At 49.6% G+C, this 17,331-nt stretch overlaps 9 protein-coding genes across 9 annotated transcripts in view; 5 read left to right on the forward strand and 4 right to left on the reverse strand.

Annotated features, from left to right (window-relative positions):
* Positions 1-839: 839 nt before the first annotated feature.
* On the forward strand, positions 840-3,159 carry BDR25DRAFT_327083 (glycogen synthase; the record flags this gene model as incomplete). The annotated part of the gene is made up of 5 exons (XM_033692315.1): positions 840-912; positions 968-1,065; positions 1,118-1,393; positions 1,450-3,005; positions 3,057-3,159. 5 exons carry the CDS (start codon positions 840-842, stop codon positions 3,157-3,159), a joined length of 2,106 nt encoding a protein of 701 aa, XP_033544686.1.
* Positions 3,160-3,211: 52 nt separating this feature from the next.
* BDR25DRAFT_395051 (uncharacterized protein) lies at positions 3,212-4,203 on the reverse strand (the record flags this gene model as incomplete). The annotated part of the gene is made up of 5 exons (XM_033698348.1): positions 4,017-4,203; positions 3,779-3,946; positions 3,719-3,751; positions 3,435-3,690; positions 3,212-3,380 (listed from the first exon to the last, which is right to left on the reverse strand). Exons 1-5 carry the CDS (start codon positions 4,171-4,173, stop codon positions 3,212-3,214), a joined length of 783 nt encoding a protein of 260 aa, XP_033544687.1. The 5' UTR covers positions 4,174-4,203.
* BDR25DRAFT_305303 (uncharacterized protein) lies at positions 3,750-7,242 on the forward strand. Its single transcript, XM_033690384.1, has 7 exons — positions 3,750-4,148; positions 4,207-4,327; positions 4,376-4,409; positions 4,463-5,495; positions 5,549-5,660; positions 5,711-6,047; positions 6,106-7,242. Exons 2-7 carry the CDS (start codon positions 4,224-4,226, stop codon positions 6,922-6,924), a joined length of 2,439 nt encoding a protein of 812 aa, XP_033544688.1. The 5' UTR covers positions 3,750-4,148; positions 4,207-4,223; the 3' UTR covers positions 6,925-7,242.
* A 262-nt stretch (positions 7,243-7,504) lies between these two features.
* Positions 7,505-8,826, reverse strand: BDR25DRAFT_305306 (Clavaminate synthase-like protein). Its single transcript, XM_033690385.1, has 2 exons — positions 8,223-8,826; positions 7,505-8,135 (listed from the first exon to the last, which is right to left on the reverse strand). Exons 1-2 carry the CDS (start codon positions 8,787-8,789, stop codon positions 7,545-7,547), a joined length of 1,158 nt encoding a protein of 385 aa, XP_033544689.1. The 5' UTR covers positions 8,790-8,826; the 3' UTR covers positions 7,505-7,544.
* Positions 8,827-9,141: 315 nt separating this feature from the next.
* Positions 9,142-10,727, forward strand: BDR25DRAFT_358117 (uncharacterized protein; the record flags this gene model as incomplete). Its single annotated transcript, XM_033695890.1, has 11 exons — positions 9,142-9,214; positions 9,261-9,336; positions 9,391-9,427; positions 9,469-9,501; positions 9,545-9,612; positions 9,652-9,817; positions 9,859-9,941; positions 10,001-10,374; positions 10,419-10,479; positions 10,518-10,592; positions 10,658-10,727. The coding sequence occupies 11 exons, from the start codon at positions 9,142-9,144 to the stop codon at positions 10,725-10,727; spliced, it is 1,116 nt and encodes a 371-aa protein (XP_033544690.1).
* Positions 10,728-12,033: 1,306 nt separating this feature from the next.
* BDR25DRAFT_344613 (uncharacterized protein) lies at positions 12,034-13,069 on the reverse strand (the record flags this gene model as incomplete). Its single annotated transcript, XM_033693955.1, has 4 exons — positions 12,397-13,069; positions 12,243-12,268; positions 12,165-12,182; positions 12,034-12,099 (listed from the first exon to the last, which is right to left on the reverse strand). The coding sequence occupies exons 1-4, from the start codon at positions 12,707-12,709 to the stop codon at positions 12,034-12,036; spliced, it is 423 nt and encodes a 140-aa protein (XP_033544691.1). The 5' UTR covers positions 12,710-13,069.
* BDR25DRAFT_395056 (uncharacterized protein) lies at positions 12,519-13,419 on the forward strand (the record flags this gene model as incomplete). The annotated part of the gene is made up of 4 exons (XM_033698349.1): positions 12,519-12,900; positions 12,961-13,124; positions 13,238-13,304; positions 13,376-13,419. The coding sequence occupies exons 1-4, from the start codon at positions 12,873-12,875 to the stop codon at positions 13,417-13,419; spliced, it is 303 nt and encodes a 100-aa protein (XP_033544692.1). The 5' UTR covers positions 12,519-12,872.
* Positions 13,420-13,780: 361 nt separating this feature from the next.
* Positions 13,781-14,059, reverse strand: BDR25DRAFT_173852 (uncharacterized protein; the record flags this gene model as incomplete). The annotated part of the gene is made up of 1 exon (XM_033684158.1): positions 13,781-14,059. A coding segment is annotated over one exon (279 nt), but the record flags the coding sequence as incomplete, so codon positions are not given.
* A 717-nt stretch (positions 14,060-14,776) lies between these two features.
* Positions 14,777-17,331, forward strand: part of BDR25DRAFT_291261 (uncharacterized protein) — a gene marked incomplete at its 3' end in the record, with an annotated part of 4,585 nt that continues 2,030 nt past the window's right edge. Inside the window, exons 1-3 of the mRNA XM_033688578.1 lie at positions 14,777-15,316; positions 15,370-16,981; positions 17,030-17,305. Coding sequence (XP_033544694.1) covers positions 14,898-15,316; positions 15,370-16,981; positions 17,030-17,305 — 2,307 coding nt within the window. The 5' untranslated portion in view covers positions 14,777-14,897. The remainder of the gene's footprint in view (positions 15,317-15,369; positions 16,982-17,029; positions 17,306-17,331) is intronic.

Genomic DNA, 17,331 nt, shown 5'->3' on the forward strand with positions numbered 1-17,331 from the left:
CTGATGTCTACCGCATCCACTTCTGCTCTGAGGCACCCGTCTTGGGGGCACAGCTCGGTGGAGGGCAACTAACGGGTGGTTGTCAAATCTCAATGGGAGCCCCGCATTCAGTGGGTTTTCATGCAAAATTCCGTCATGATGGACGGTCGCTTCGCTAAGTCCGCCTTCGTTCCGTATCGCCAACTTTGCAAGCGTCCACATGCTCATGAGAGATCGGATGACTTGTGGGTGCACCCTCACCACCACCACCACCACCACCACCACAGGCTTTTCACGGTCTGTGACCTTAGGTGTTTTCGCGGCCAACCAGCGTGGCGCTCGCAATTAATAATAAGTCTAGCAGCCGTCGTGATTTGCTAATTGCAGGCGCAATTTGGCGACGGCTACCCTGGAGCACTAGTGTGACGTAATTGCAAGGGTGCAAAGCTCTCTTCCTCATCCGGGCCTAGTACATCCCAGCCTCCAGCTCTCCGCCTGCTCGCATCAAACAAAACGGCGGCACAGGCTCTGGGCTGGTGCTGTTGCCCACATCGCCCGCGTCCTCTCCGCCTCCTCTAACATTAGGGGCCCTCGCCGCATCCACACAATCCTCTCGGAGTCAATTACGTCTCATGCTAAGCACTTGAACGCCTGACGCCGCCTGGTAGCAAATAGGAACTCTTATCTTCCAAGCTTGTGCCGCCAACAGCTGTTATTTCCCCAAGCTTTGAGCTCACAGCTCCATCGTTTCGATCAGTCCTCAGCTCGGAAACACCTGTTCTAAAAACTTCTGTTCTGAAAACACCCTCCTTCACCTTCTTTGTCCCCTTTATCCTTCAGGAGCTGTCTGTGTCGGGACAATGGCCGAGACACCTGCGCGCGATGTCAACAACCACATCCTCTTCGAGGTCGCCACCGAGGTCGCCAATCGAGGTACGTCTGGTCCAATTGTCAAGCTCGAGGGCCGGAAAATTCTGACGCGCAGCAGTTGGCGGCATCTACTCTGTCCTGAAGTCTAAAGCTCAGGTGACCACCGCCGAATACGGCTCGGCGTACACCCTCCTGGGACCACTGAACCGCCAATCGGTAAGCTCGACTATAGCAATGGCTCGCGACGTATCACTGATGGAATTTGAAGGCTGCCGTGGAGGTCGAGGAGCTTCCACCAAAGGACCCAGCACTTCTTGCTACCATCCAGTCGATGAATGAGCGGGGCATCAAGACCCTGTATGGTAGATGGCTTATTGACGGCGCACCCCGAGTGCTCTTGTTCGACACTGGCACCGCATACGGATACCTAGATGAGTGGAAAGGCGACTTGTGGGCAGTCGCAGGAATCCCCTCTCCGCCTGGAGACTCGGAGACCAACGAAGCCATTGTCTTCGGCTATCTAATTGCTTGGTTCTTGGGAGAGGTGAGCATATGCAAGATTGCTCGCTTGCCCTGCATGAAATACTAATTCAGGCGTAGTATGTGTTCCACGAGAAGAAGCGAGCAGTCATCGTCCAGTTCCACGAATGGCTTGCAGGCGTTGCCCTGCCTCTATGCAAGAAGCGGCGCATCGATGTCACTACCATCTTCACGACACACGCCACCCTCCTGGGTCGGTATCTCTGCGCTGGCTCTGTCGACTTCTACAACAATCTCCAGTATTTTGATGTGGACGCGGAAGCTGGAAAGCGTGGCATCTACCACCGATACTGCATCGAACGTGCCTCTGCGCATGCCGCCGACGTCTTTACCACTGTCTCTCACATCACCGCCTACGAAAGCGAGCATCTCCTGAAGCGAAAACCGGACGGTGTGCTTCCCAATGGTTTGAACGTGAAGAAGTTCTCGGCAACTCACGAGTTCCAGAACCTGCATCAACAGGCCAAGATAAAAATCAACGACTTCGTGCGAGGCCATTTCTATGGTCACAATGATTTCGATCCCGAGAACACATTGTACTTCTTCACGGCCGGACGCTACGAATACCGGAATAAGGGCGTTGACATGTTCATCGAGTCATTAGCCCGGCTGAATCACAAGATGAAGAGCGCTGGATCCAACATGACGGTGGTTGCATTCATTATCATGCCAGCGCAAACACAGTCGCTGACGGTTGAGGCTCTAAAAGGACAGGCTGTCATCAAGTCACTGCACGATACCATCAAGGTCATTGAGGAGAATGTGGGCAAGAAGCTCTTCGAACGCTCAATTGCCTGGCACGAGGGGCAGTCTCTACCCGAAGATAAGGAGCTCCTGTCAGCTTCTGACAAGATTATGCTCCGCCGCCGACTATTCGCCATGAAACGACATAACCTCCCACCTATCGTCACGCACAACATGGTCAACGACGGCGAGGACCCCGTTTTGAACCAGATACGCCGTTGTCAGCTCTTCAATCACCCTTCTGACAGGGTCAAGGTTGTGTTCCACCCCGAGTTCTTGAACTCGTCCAATCCAGTTCTACCCATGGACTACGACGATTTCGTCCGCGGCACCCATATGGGTGTCTTCGCCTCCTATTATGAACCCTGGGGTTACACGCCGGCTGAGTGTACTGTCATGGGTGTTCCTAGTATCACGACAAATCTCTCTGGATTTGGTTGCTACATGGAGGAGTTGATCGAGAATGCTCAGGACTACGGGATCTACATCGTCGACCGACGAATGAAAGGCGTAGACGACTCGGTTAACCAACTATCGGACTACATGTTCGAATTCACCAAGAAGAGCAAGCGACAACGTATCAATCAGCGCAATCGAACGGAGCGCTTGAGCGATTTGCTTGACTGGAAACGAATGGGCATGGAGTATGTCAAGGCCCGCCAACTGGCCCTCAGGCGCGCGTATCCTGCAGCATTCGACGAGGACGAGGAACCTGATTTCTTCGGTACTCATGAAGTCAAGATTTCTCGGCCCCTCTCAGAGCCGGGGTCGCCTCGAGATCGATCAGGTATGATGACACCGGGAGACTTTGCGTCGCTGCAAGAAGGTCGCGAAGGGCTGAGCACTGAGGATTACATTGCGTGGAAACTACCGTAAGTATTTTTCATTGGCAATTGCCTTCAATCTGCTAACCATAGCAACAGTGAAGAAGAAGATCCGGATGACTATCCTTTCCCCCTGACACTCAAGACCAAAAAGCCCACGGGTTCCGGTGCAGTGTCTCCAGCGATCAATGGCACTGGATAAGAGCCCGATGTAAGAAGTGGAGGAGTGAGGAAAGAAGTGTGTTTAAATTGTATTATCTCTGATTCCTTTTTTGGTGCTGTTTTTCTCTCTCGCGTGGTATTGCATAGGGCATTCCCTGCATGGCGTCTACGTATACTTTTTTCAGTTGTGAATACTTGAGTAGCCTACCCAAGCGAGCATATTCGCGCTTCGATTGCTTGTTTTGATTTTGTGTCTGCGTACTGTGTCTTCTGTTTGTATTGTGCTTATGCAATCAATATAAGATTTTCAGTCACTGAACAATGGCATTCCCGGTGAGGGAGACGAATGAGTCGCTGGGAGACGGGAAGAGCCAATCGGAATGCCGACGTGTTCTTTGATACTTTTGGATGAAGGCATGCGAGGTGGCGTATGAGCGAACCCGATGCGTGAGAAAAATTCTAACCGTTCTCGGCTGATGTGACATGTCCGTAGCATGCCGAAGAGATGGCGAGGATGGACCATGGACCGGGATTGGGTTTTCATCGGCCAAGTTTGATGCGATGAAGTGGTCTAGATGAAGGCCCTAGCTTAGCGGGACTCCCAGTGTTTCCTTTTGCGCAGCCACCCATCACTCACCCTCGGAATCACCAGAGTAGACCCAAATTTTCTCCGAAGCCAGCATGCACGCCCATCGAAGCCCCGTCTTCATCTGTTCTTCCGGCTCGGTCCGCTAGGAAGGGGTCTGGCCATGCTGATACTTTCGCACCACTGTCTTTCCTCAGCTCTCCGCGTCTCGCACCATCGCTCCACTTGTCTGTACTTACAACTGTTGCATCGCATACTCTGTACATTCAGCGCATAACCCCTAGACTTCTGCAGGCCTACTACTGCGTCACGGTGTCCCAGGAGGGCGCGCCTCGTCCCTGCCATGTTCGGCCCGTGGCTCGTTGTTTTCTCATGGCTCAGGAAGCATATGCCGGGGAGCTTGCGGGCGCTGAAGCCGCGCTTCAATTTTATAACCATACATTGTAACCTTCCCCTAGAAGAGAGCATGGATATCGCCTTGATGCAGCTAACCTAATGTAGACATATATATGATCGGCATGGCGCTCCTCGGGTCCATCCTGCTGTACCCAGCCGGTAGGATGTCATACATCGACGCCTTGTTCTTTGCGAGCGGTGCCACTACCCAAAGCGGCTTGAACACGTATGTATAAGGTTCCGGACTCATGGTCCGGTGCTGAGAATGCAATAGCATTGATATCAACCAGCTGTATCTCTATCAACAGGTACGCTTCCACGGGGTCAGATCAAGGACAATGGTCGCTAATTTCGCTCATAGGTTATAATTATGCTGATTGCATGCATGTGCAATCCCATTTTCATCAATACTTTCGTCGTTTTCGTCCGCCTTTACTGGTTTGAGAAGCGCTTTCAGAATGTGGCCATGGAGGCTCGGAATCTCCGTGGTACCGGCACCCGATCAAGAACAAAGAGCGAGGCAAAGGCCGAATTGGAGAGAGACATGGGGCGCGTCGAGGCTGGCGTTGGTAATAGAGAAATCGTCGTTCTAAGGGCCTCCAATGGGCGGGTCAAGGGGGGGGGAATAGACAACGAGAAACAGTTCCAGGGTCTTCAAGAGGCAGTCCGCGGCGAGAACTCGAGTCCGGAAAGAAATGGTACAGATAAGGAGACTCCGCCTGCATCGGAAAACGGACAACCCAATGTCCCGTTCCATCGAGATATCGTTTTCGAGGATGAGGTTCGTTCGCCATCTCCCGAAGACGATTCGTCCCTCGATCGGATCCCTCAGCAAAGAAGCAAGGAGCAGCATATCGCCTTCGTAGAAAACCAGCGTAATCCTAAAGATAAGGGCGCTCTTCGAATCCCCGGTCCGCGTGACTTTGACCGAGGTTTCGTACCACGACGAATCGACGAGGACAACGATTATGAATCTTTGCACAAGGAAATTTCCAATGAAATTGATGGCCAGGGGAAGAGGAAGCGGTCAATTTCTGTGCCTCCTGTTGAACCAAACCAGGATGACCACCCCTTGAAGCAGAACATCACTATTGACGAGCCTGATCATCCCCGCCGACCCGGCGCCGGTCCTTCGGTATTTCGCCTCAATAGCAGGGCAAGGACATCCGAAACTGAAACCCCGACAACTGGCATGAATCTACGCAATAGGGCACGGTCGAAAACCCTCGCTAGCTTCCTGTCTCGAGAAAAAGACGACGATCCAATGCCATATTTGAGCTGGACACCTACCATCGGCAGGAACTCTGCCTTTGTGGACCTTACTGAAGAGCAGCGGGAGGAGCTTGGGGGAATCGAGTATCGCTCTCTCAAGCTTCTTGCCATCATTCTAGTTTGTGAGTCGTTAGATACTGCCATAAACCGTGTTCTTGTGTTAATCAATCTCAAGGCTATTTTGTTGGTTTTCACCTCCTCGGTATGGTGTGCCTGCTTCCTTGGATTGTCAGGTCGCCAAAATATACCAACATCGTCGAAGAGGTTGGAATTAGTCCGGTCTGGTGGTGAGTAACGTCATGTTCAGCTCCTTTGCCATACCACTAACAATATACAGGGGCTTCTTCACGCCAGCTTCCATGTTCAATGATTTAGGATTCACCCTCACTCCCGACTCAATGATCTCATTTCAGTTCACAGTTTTACCCTTAGTCTTGGGTACTTTCCTAATCATCATTGGAAACACAGGCTTCCCTTGCATGCTCCGATTCACCATCTGGCTATGTCACAAATGTGTTCCGCGGGGCAGCGGCGTGTGGGAAGAACTTCGCTTCCTGTTAGACCATCCCAGACGATGCTTCACTCTTCTCTTCCCTAGCAACGCAAACTGGTGGTTATTCTGGGTTCTCGTTCTCCTTAATGGTGTTGATCTCATTTTCTTCGTCATTCTTGATGTAAGCTCTTCCACCATTACGTTGAGATCTCTTTAGATGCAGACTAACGGTTCTTCAGCTCAACGACCCAACTGTCACTTCACTACCGCCAGGTTTCCGCTTCCTCGATGGGCTTTTCCAAGCCGCCTCCACCCGCACTGCCGGCTTCTCCGTCGTGAATCTAGCAGAACTACACCCAGCCATCCAAGTTTCTTATCTCATCATGATGTACATTTCAGTCTTTCCCATCGCTATCAGCATGCGCCAAACAAACGTCTACGAAGAGAAGTCCCTTGGGGTATGGGCACCAGATGATGACGATACGAAGAGTAGCTATCTCGGAACTCATTTGCGTCGCCAGCTATCCTTCGATCTCTGGTACGTTTTCCTCGGCTTCTTCCTCATCTCCATCATCGAGGGCGGTCGATTGGAAAACACAAACGACTACGCCTTTACCCTATTCTCAGTCCTATTCGAAATCGTATCCGCATATGGCACCGTCGGCCTCAGTCTCGGCTACCCTGGCGTCAACACTTCCTTCTCCGGCCAGTTCAAAACACTCTCTAAGCTCATCATCATCGCCATGCAGATCCGTGGTCGCCATCGCGGGCTTCCGTATGCACTCGACCGCGCGATTCTACTGCCTAGCGATAGTCTGCATAAGAAGGAAGATGAGGATGCGATTCGTAGAGCGAGACGCAACAGCCATGCTAGCGAGCTCCCCGATCGTGAAGGGTCGATGCGGACAGGGACGGCGAGGAGTCGGAGAGGCAGTACGGCGACGGCAGAAAATGTAGCTGTTAAGAGTAAGAGTCATACGGGTACTTTGACGAGGTTCTTGAGTGGTGCGTTGAATGCGGGACCGACTATCGCTAGGGATAGGGAGAAACGGGCTTGAATCTGAATAGTCTTTTGCTGTGGCTGGTCTGATTGTATATTAAATATTAAATAGTTTATCGATAGGTGTTTGGTGTTCGTATATACGTAAGGTTTGGGAAACATTGGGTAGAGCCTCTGAGGGGTTTGAAATGTATGCGGGTGGCTGGTCTTGCTCGGTTTTGTAGATCGGTAGGCGCGTTGGGAGTGGTGTAGCTGAGTGGTATATAAATATTGCGCCTTTTAATACCCGGCTAGCCCTTTGGTTGGTATGCTCTCCGATTCTTATACTAGCTGCTTCTTTCTTCCACCTGCATGAGCTTGATGTGCTCAATATGAGACGCCTACCTATGTATTCTCCTCCCATGAGCATGAGGATGGTGAGGTCGGTGCGCCTAATAAGCTGGCGCAACGATATGGTTGATGAAGTGCAGAGTCGGCATTGATCTTATATTAAGGCTCTCAGATAGGAACCTCTTATCCAAGCCTTGGGCTAGCCCAGCTGGGTGTACGGGATATTTAGGGAAGAATTGCGAATAAGAAGTTACCTTCTCCTTCAACCATCTTCATAAAAGGTAGGCATGCTACTTCCCAAATAAGGGGGGCAAGTCACTTCCTACACCGGCACGTAAAGTCCCAATCCTATTCCCTCCTCTCCTCCCCAAAGAACCCCTCATTACCAAAATAACCATTCCCATCCTTCGTCGTGGTATTCAGCCTCTCCAGGATATACTCCCCTGCTCTAATAGGTGGATAGCTACTCTTCTCGCCGTCATTCAAGCACGTTGGCAGCGTCTCAACGACCTCATCATAATTCACACTAAAGAAAAAAGGGACGCTGTAACGCTCCTCATCTGTTCTGTTCACAACACGATGGATTGTGGATTTGTAGACCCCGTTAGTCCACCGCATCAGGAAGTCTGCCACGTTGACGATGAAGCTGGATGGGAGGGGGGTAGCGCGGTGCCAGGAGTTTGAGGGTGTGAGGATTTCGAGACCAGGTGTCGAGGAGCTGTGAAGGAGAGTGAAGCATTCGTAGTCGGTGTGAGCGCCAAGGCCGATTTCCTCTCCTTCTCCTTCAGCTCTTTTGGAGGAAGGGAAGTGTTTACAGGGAGGGTAGTAGAGGAGTCTGCAGATGCCGCCGGGGTGCGTTGTCATGTGATCGAAATGATGCTCTGGTAGATCTAGTGATAGAGCAAAGAGCCTGAAGAGGTGGCGCGCAAGCTGGAGCACCTGGTTTACTCGTTAGCAAATACCTCCCTTAATCTACACATATATATCTCCATCCTTCCGCTTCCCTAGAACCAGACTCTAACCCACCTGACCATAATACTCCCTCACCCCTTCATAAAATCCCGGTAAATCCTCCTCCTTAGGCCACACATTCCCACATCCCACCGACCCGTCTAAATTTCGATACATCCCATCCCCACCCGTGACATCCAAGCCTTGCTCATACCCAAAATTAAACGCCTCCTTGGTCTCCAAATCGCCCGCTAAACTTGTATAATTCCCCGGCTCCCATCCATACCCCAGCTTGCTCAACCGAATATGTAATTCCTCCTTTTTGCACTGAGGTAGGAGTTTGACGAACCGTTCCGCTTGGTCTAAGATCCCCGCGCGGGCTTTCTCAGAGACGCCGTGGTGCGTGATATAGAAGAAGCCAGAGGTAGTACATGCAGTGCGGATTTTGGCGGCGACGGATTGGCGAGCTGACAGCGAGGAAGAGAAGGATGGGGAGATGTCGATCACGGGGATGATGAAATTGCTATCTGGGACCGAGGTTTTGGATCCTAGGCGGGACTGCAGATAGGTCGTGGAACGGGCTTCTTGGAGCGTGGTTAAATCGGATGGATGAGGAGAATGAATTGCTGCTGCTGCTACCATCTTTGATTGCATTTCCTTCCGGTGGTGGAAGTTAGAGAGGGAAGTAGAGGTTATTAGGAGGGGGGTTCTACTGGTCACTTGATGTGATAGCGACCTGATATGCGGAGATATGCGTGTCGGATACAGTTGCCTTAAATAGAAGGTTAGGAGGATAAGAGTAGTGTAGCTTACAGAAAACTATAGAATATTTTAGTAGTTTACTAAAATGATTTAAACCTTCTACGGCATTATTTTATGTACATATTTCGCAAAAAAAAAATTTTTTAAACCGAAAAGGGTGCCCAAACCAGACAACACAGCATATAGCTACGCCTCCTTAAGTTCGTCTTATCCTCCGGCCTAATACTACATCATGGAAGCAACAAACGAGGCTTCGCGTAGAAAGGAGAATCCTATTAATACTCCGTCCGCAGAAATTTCTCCAAGTCTCGTAAACAATTTCTCAGGGCATCCAAGCACTAATGCATACAGCCCATATATCAACCCGCAACTTAGCCGAACTTATCACTGAAGCACGAAATCTCCATGACACAACAGGAATTCATATGTAATTCCTCTAACAACCTTCTTTATGTCCTAATGATCTGAATCGAGGAAGAAGCGACAAGAGACAGTCTCATCATACGCTTTACCGCAAAGTTGGGCAACCATTAAAGCATTGTACATGAATTGAAGAAAGTATCAAGGATCCTACAAAATGATATCAAAGACAGTCTCATCTCTCGCACAAGGTAGTTTTCGCTGATACCAATTAGTTCGTCACAGTCAGCCGCTCCACGAACTACGAGTCGCTCTTTGGGGTATTGATAGCATTGAACCGCATGTGCATTCTCTCCCCTATTCGATCTCGGTATGCATAAAGCTGCAGAGCGAAAGGTAAACCGCCGCTATTCCGGAGACGTGAAGCTGCCAAAGAACTGTTGCGGAACTCCTCGCGTTGTAGCAGAACTAACTTCCAGGCTCAAAGCTTGGCTAGCGATATTAAGAGTGTGCAAGAGGAGTTTGACCGCCTGGAAGGCATGAAGAATGTGGAAACTAGTTCTTCTAAATTTGGCGAGTACCTCTTGAGTATGGTCAAAAGTATCCACTTGCCTACAGTACGGGGAAGATCTCAAACTTGTCTCGTACACCCCTGGTGCTTAGAGTGGAAATGTAACCGAGTCTTTGATAGAGCGACTGTAGAAAATAAGTTAGTATGTTGAAGTTTGCAGCGAACTCCTCACTACCGCGCGCGGATACAAAACTATATTCTTAACCCTCATGGTGGAGTTCATTGATCTTCAACAGCACGGAAGGCATGTTTCTGTAGACGCGGCGCCATCTGCATCTGACACCAGTCAGATTATGAAAGCCAGCTCCATAAGAGAGGCCTTAGCAAGAGTCCTCAATCGTCGCTATAGATCTATTTCAAATACCCAAGATCTCATTAGAGCACAGTTGTGCCGGACTTCAAGGCTCCATACTGCAGTTCAACACGTCCTGTGCTCTGAGGCGCAACAGGATGCTCGAATCCTCCGCCCGGAAGTAATATGTTCCAGTAAAATTCGTGCTATCTCTACCACCTCCTTCTCAAGATGTATGACCAGTATCACATCCCCAGCACCTAGTAGCACCCTGATCATATCATAGCTTATAAAATTGCCGTGCCCAAACACTCCAGCTATTATAGTCATCTCGCGAAACATTATTTGTTTGCATTGATGACACTCGGATGCATCGTCAGCATAGTCACACGATAGTCGGATGTGTCGGATGTGTCGTCACACGATGGCCGGATGCATCGGCAGATGCATCAGCACCATAGTCTGTTGCCAAGACCCACCCACTTATTTTGCATATATATAGACTCCTGCAAAGGACTCCTCGAGCAATACATTCAATGCAGTTCCTCATGTCTCTGGTGCCTCACATAGCTTCACATTATTGCTATCTCTTTAGCCCATCAGATTAACTATTAGTGATCGCAGTCCTAATAATTATCCAAGACTCATTTTTCTTGCAGCATGGATGCAAGGGTAAAACTCGAAGCGTGCTGTTTAATACTTGGTGTAGCAGTTCCGCTACAGGATATCAAATCTTCGTTTCTTGCTGTTGGGCCTGTAATCTGCGTGTCGATTCATAGCATCGGTGTATGAGATGAACGAATTGGCCTCCTAACAGTCTTAATACTCGAAGTTGAACTTGATGACTCGGTGACGCACGTAGTCGTCATCTAGCAGAGTCTTGTCTACATTCCCCCTAAGCTGTTTATGACGACGATGAACTGTCTCATGGCGCACGCTACCGGATTTTCTCGAGCGATACGACAGAATAGACGGTATAATCGCCTGGATCAGGTTCATTGAACTTTCCAAGACATCCACACGCTTAGTTATCACCACCTTAGGAAATTCTTGGATCTTCCGACTAATGGCGCTACTGAAGTCCGGTAATAGACACTGTAGGTTGGCACTTCCTCTACTGTGCTTTGTTTTCTTGGGAAGTCGCGTTGGCGCAGGCCATTTCCAGGTACCATAAAGTCTACCGTATAATCCTAAAACCTGCTATTTTGAGAAGAAGCGACAAGTATAATTTCTAGACTTGTCAGTGAACTCCCTATCATCCTACGTCGCTGCGCACTCGTAGAAGGAAGTACTTCGAGGAGACATGGAATAGCAGCAGCAGCGAGTTCATGGCTGCCTGGACAGGATACGTCCCCCTTTCCTCCCCTTTATTTCCGGTACCATTTGTTTCTGAGATGCTCGACACGAGAATGTGGTTCAAGTCCAAAGCGATATACTATCCCTCACCACGTAGCGAGCATCACTACGTAGCGAGCGAAATAATAGGTACCTAGGCTTTACAGTTATAGAAACCCTCCGCGCAATTACTATTAATTATTTCGCTACTTGTATTGTTAACCTAGGGTCTTCTTCTATCTCCCTACTACCGCTGCCTAGAAAAATACAAGCCTTGTCGTCGCCGCCGCGCAAATCTTACGAGAGCGTTATATTATAGCAGGGTAGGTCTCATCTCGTAGAGCCCTAACGCAGAGCCAGGCACCGTCCGTACGGGGTCTGATATCAGTATCCAACCTTATTAGCCTCAGGATTACGCTAATAGGTCTTGATCAGCCCTACGGCGGTTGAAAGAGGATGAATCGCACAATGTCGCCACGCCGATTGGTACCTCCCAAACTAAGCGAGAACCTTAGTCATGTCAGGCGACTTGAACGTATGACATAATCAGTAATGAAAAGCCGCACCTAGAACATGTGACGAGCTTGTGGCTGTGCAATCGCGTTTTTCGTGTGAGGCAACAAGGAGATGAACTACAAGATCTGTCGCGGTTTATGTTACAGCTTAGGTGCTCCTTCGAGATGTTAGCACCTCTTACCATACCAGATGACCGCACCTGCACCTGAGGAGTGACACTTTCTATTCAAGACTAGCGCTGTTTACAGCGAGCACCTACATAGCTGCCTGTAACCTCTTTCAATACTAGACAAGTTCAATTCCTCAATTCTTCTGCATGCGTATTGCCCACAATCTCCGACAAGATCCTTATTATTACACGCTAGTCGGAAGCGGTACACACAATAAGGACACATTGCAATAACAAAACGTACAGTAACTTAACTCCAATTCTAATTTAATACATCCGCGCCACTGGGCCCGCCATGGCTTTGGCATGAGTTCAACCTCTTTAGCCTGCGCGTCATTCCTTCGCATAACCTTTGGATCCAAAGGACCCACTTCGCCTTCCTCTATCTCACTTATCCACGCTACCTTAGCCTTTGGCTCTTGGGTATCTCTCATCTTATTCTTTTGCGGTCGACCACGTTTCTTGCCTGTAGTAGCTTCCCTGGCCTTCTTGGCAGCCTTCTTTGCCTCTTTCTTCACATGCTTTTTCCGTGCCTCCTTAAGGTCCTCCCATGTCATCACCCTTGCCTTCCCTAGTATTGTTGACTTTGTTGCTTAGCGAGTTTTACTTTTATTGTTTATTTTAGTCAGGAATCTATTCTGATCGCGAAGAAGGGCATTTTTGGCAAGAAATGTCTGGGCGGTATGGGAGACTTTACGTTGGAGCCTATCTCTACGTTGGATGCTTGCTTTGTCATTGGGCCCTTTGGGTACATGTTTAATTATGTTAAGCAGCCTTGCTAAATCTGCTCCTGATTTTGGCGTTGCAGGCGTTGGCAATGCATTGTATCTAGGCTGCATTGTTGTAGCATTACTTATTGGAATTGTTAGCTTGACGGGAGGTGGAGGTGGTTTGGGTATATTAGCGAGAACTTTGTTAGGGTTGAATGGGAATAAACCGCTTCCCCTTCATCCTGCTAGGATATTCATCTTGGTAAGAGCTTTCTCCCGTGCTGGACTGTATAAATAGGTGAAATGTTGCTTGCTAATAGTGTTTACCCCTCCTTGTTCTATCCGCTCAACCTGTTCGCGGTAAAATCCCTTTAGCGGTCTAAATACAGCAACATCACAAGGCTGGAGCTTGTGAGAGGTATAAGAGGGCATATGGTAGAGAGTAATGTTGTTCTTAAAGCAGAACTCTATGATTTTAAGGGTCTCATGTGTGCCGAAACCGTCCCATATGAGTATTCGTGGTTTCCCACGAGCCTGCTCTCTGGTTTGGGGATTAAAGACAAGCTTAAGCCACTGTAAGCTAATATAGGAGTCGGAAAACCCTGTTTTAGAGAACGCATACACCTAGCCAGGAGTAGGAAATGTGGTCCAGTTGGCGCGATGGGTTAAGGCAGGCCAGATAATCATCGGATTAAGACACCTACCGTCGGCGGAGATACATTTAATAGCAGTGACCATGGTCCGCTTGACACGCGCGCCTCTACTGCCGCCACGTCGGCTGCCTTGTATGTCATCCTTACCAGCAAAGACTTTGACCGAGTTAGGCATACTCAGCATAACCCCAGTCTCATCTATATTATAGACATTCTTAGGTAGAATCTCCGGGTTCTGCAGCTCCTTTCTGATCACATTAAACCAGTGCGAGACCTTGTCATAGATATTTAACTGGTTCCAGTCTTGCGGCTTCTTTGTCCTTGCTATAAGCTCTGGCCGGCGTCTCTTGAGTCTCTTAGCCCAGTTTACACCAGGAGGCTTAGGCGGTTGATCTGCTTGGGGCTGATGGCGTGTAGCACTAAACGCTATTGCTGGTATATACTTTATTTGTATAGGTTGCCCAAGAGTGTCCATATGTAACACAAAGTTAACAACCGCATTCTCTTCGCACGGCGTAAGGTAATGTTGGCTTCGGGCTTTGTCTTCTCTTGAGCGTCGTCCGAGTGCACGATGATTGAGGGTAGTACGAGGGACGTTGCTATACGCAGCACGAGCGGCGAGAGTGTCAGGTATGCCATCAGGGAGGTCTTCGGCTAGTGCTTGACTGGCTCTGTCCATATTAGCTACGGTACTTGTTAGCAATAGAGAGCGAAAGTGAGGCAGCTCGTCCAGAGGCAGCTCATGCCAGCGCAGCGACTCCAGCGGCACAGCCGGGACCGGACAATGGACTCTGGACTAAGGCTATTTTTGGCGCAACAAAGCAAACAAGACAAACTGGACAAAGACTCCAAGCGCTACGCCACAGATAATTTCACGGCGCTAACGTTCAATACCGATGGTATATTACGCTAGTCCGCATTGATCGCCGCTAAAACCGCGCTATATCTTTTGACCCTCCTACTCCGCCGGCGAACTCTCGGAATCCCCCAACAATAGCCTTTTCAACTCCAGAGCTTGTGAGTATACTGTAGTATTATTTGGGTTGTGGGCGCGCAATTTCGTGCAAGATTGCTGTCCCTATTGGTGCTTCCAGCTCTAGCGATTTCCAATCTTGGGTAGTGCAAAACGACCTCGCACGTAGTACATAATCATCGCGCTGTAACTTTGTGTAATTTACATCTGTGGCTTGACAGGGCCAGTCACTGTGTCTCCCCACTTTGCACCCAACGTTGATGCTGCAGCGTTTAGCCGCAGCAGCCTTCTCAGCTCGCTGCGCTCAAGATGAACTGCAACATTTTTGACACCACGAACCGGTCTCGCCTCCTTGCGAAACTACGTCGGAGCCACCACGTCCGCCGCACCTCGGACCGCGCGCCGCATCATGGATGTCCTTTCCGGAGCGGCAAGCGTAATAGCCGTTGTCGACATATCCGCCAAGGTCGCGTCGCTCTGCTTCCAGTACTCAGTTGCCGTTAAAGATGCAAAGGCGGACATCGAGCGCCTCTATCGAAAGGTGACCGATATCAAGAATGTCCTCGAGAAGCTCCAACAGCTTTTAGATAAGCAAGAGAAGTCGCAGCTGTCTACGACACGCAAGACCGTGGACTCACTAAAAGAATGCCACCAGCAGTTACAGGGGCTCAAGGGTCAACTTGAGCCTAGCGGAGGCCGTAGAGCGATGCAGCGGGTTGGTGTCCGAGCTCTGAAATGGCCCTTTACGAGCAAGCAAGTGGAGAAGATGGTCGTTAGTCTTGAGCAGTACGAGCATACTTTCAGCCTTGCGCTTCAGGTTGATCAAACGTAAGTTATAGCGTTCAACAGTGCAAGCAAGGTCTAACAACTAATCTGTATAGAGAGCTTATCCTTGGTGTTGATGACAAGTTAAACCTCGTCAACATGAAGACTGACACACTCCTATCGAAGATTGATGTAACTAGACTGCCTACTGCCAAAGGCGCTTCCTTTGACTCGCACGTAGAAGAACATAACTCGACATGCCTCCCAAACACCCGCACCGAGTTGCTGCGTCACATACACGGCTGGGCAAACGACAAAAACAGCAAACCAATATTCTGGCTGAATGGCGCGGCAGGCACGGGAAAGTCTACGATTGCGCGTACTGTTGCGCGGGCCTTCGCCAACCAACAACAACTAGGAGCTAGCTTCTTCTTCAAGAGAGGCGAGGGGGAGCGCGGCAACGCCACTCGATTCTTCACCACCATTGCTACACAGCTGGCTCATCGTGTATCCGGGTTAGGGCTTGGAATCAAGAAGGCGATTGAAGCTGATCCAGCTATATGCGAGAAGACTCTGAAGGATCAGTTCGAGAAGCTGATCCTCCATCCGCTCTTAGACATGGCACATCCGCCAGCCTTGGTCCTACTCGTCGTAATAGACGCGTTGGATGAATGCGAGCCAGACAATGATATACGACTGGTCCTCCAGCTCCTTTCGCGAACGAGGGATCTCAAGTTGGTATCATTGCGGGTTTTCGTAACAAGCCGACCAGAACTGCACATCCGCCTAGGATTCAAAGAATTGCCTGACGGCACATTCGAAGACCTCATCCTGCACGAAGTTGCAGAACAAACGATTCAACACGACATCCGCGTCTATTTCGAGCATGAACTGGCACGAGTACGGAAAGAACGATCGTTGTCCTCAGGCTGGCCGACACTGGATCAAATCAAGGCGCTAGTCGAACAAGCAGTCCCACTGTTCATCTTCGCTGCTACCGCGTGTCGATACATTGGCGATCGACGCGATAATCCTAGAAAGCGTCTGGAGATCATCTTGGAGTATCAGAAGGCGAAAGTCTCCAAACTCAACGCTACGTATCTCCCTATCCTCAATCAGCTGTTCGACGATGAGGATGAGGAAGACAGAGGAAGATGGGCATGCGATTTTCAGGATATTGTGGGGAGTATTGTGCTACTGGAGACTCCACTTTCTACCGCATCGCTTGCTCGCCTCCTTCTTATATCCAAGGATGACATCAGTTGCCGACTGGATTCCCTACACTCTGTTCTAAGCATACCAGACCGCGATGATATACCCGTGCGGCTCCTACACCTGTCGTTCCGCGAATTCCTCGTTGATGCTTCGAAGAAGGAGAAGAGTCCGTTCTGGGTAGATGAAATAGCAAGACACGAGAGGTTAGCTTCTCATTGCCTCCAACTTATGTCCGGCCCTAACGGCCTACAACAGAATATGTGCGACTTACAGCCTGGGACTTTAAGAAGCGAGGTTGATGAAGGGAGGATTACAAGCAATCTGTCGCCTGAATTGCAGTACGCTTGTCGTTACTGGGTGTATCATCTTAAGCAGAGCCAGCGTCTTGTTGACGACAAGGCTGCAGATACGTTCTTCCAGAAACATTTCCTTCACTGGCTTGAAGCGATGAGTCTAATCGGAGAGACGAACAAATGTGTTTCCTTGCTGGAAGCACTTTCTACGCTAGTCAAGGTATAGATTCTATATCTTTCTTACACTAATTACTAACTTGCAATACAGGCATCAAACAGTGCTCTTTCTGCATTTCTCCAAGACGCTCGACGATTTACTCTTCGATTCAGACATGTACTGCAAAATGCTCCTCTACAAATATATTCCTCGGCTCTTATATTTGCCCCAGAATCAAGTATAGTACGGAAAGGTTTTGTAGACGAAATGCTAGGCTCCATTAAGTTATTGTCAAAAAGAGAGGAGGACTGGGATGCTTGCCGCAGCGTGCTCGAGGGCCATACCTCCAGCGTCACCGCCGTCGCCTTCTCGCCGGACGGCCAGCTGGTCGCGTCCGCCTCGTGGGACAACAC

Source organism: Lindgomyces ingoldianus (assembly GCF_010093535.1).
Source record: "Lindgomyces ingoldianus strain ATCC 200398 unplaced genomic scaffold BDR25scaffold_27, whole genome shotgun sequence".
Taxonomy (NCBI): domain Eukaryota; kingdom Fungi; phylum Ascomycota; class Dothideomycetes; order Pleosporales; family Lindgomycetaceae; genus Lindgomyces; species Lindgomyces ingoldianus.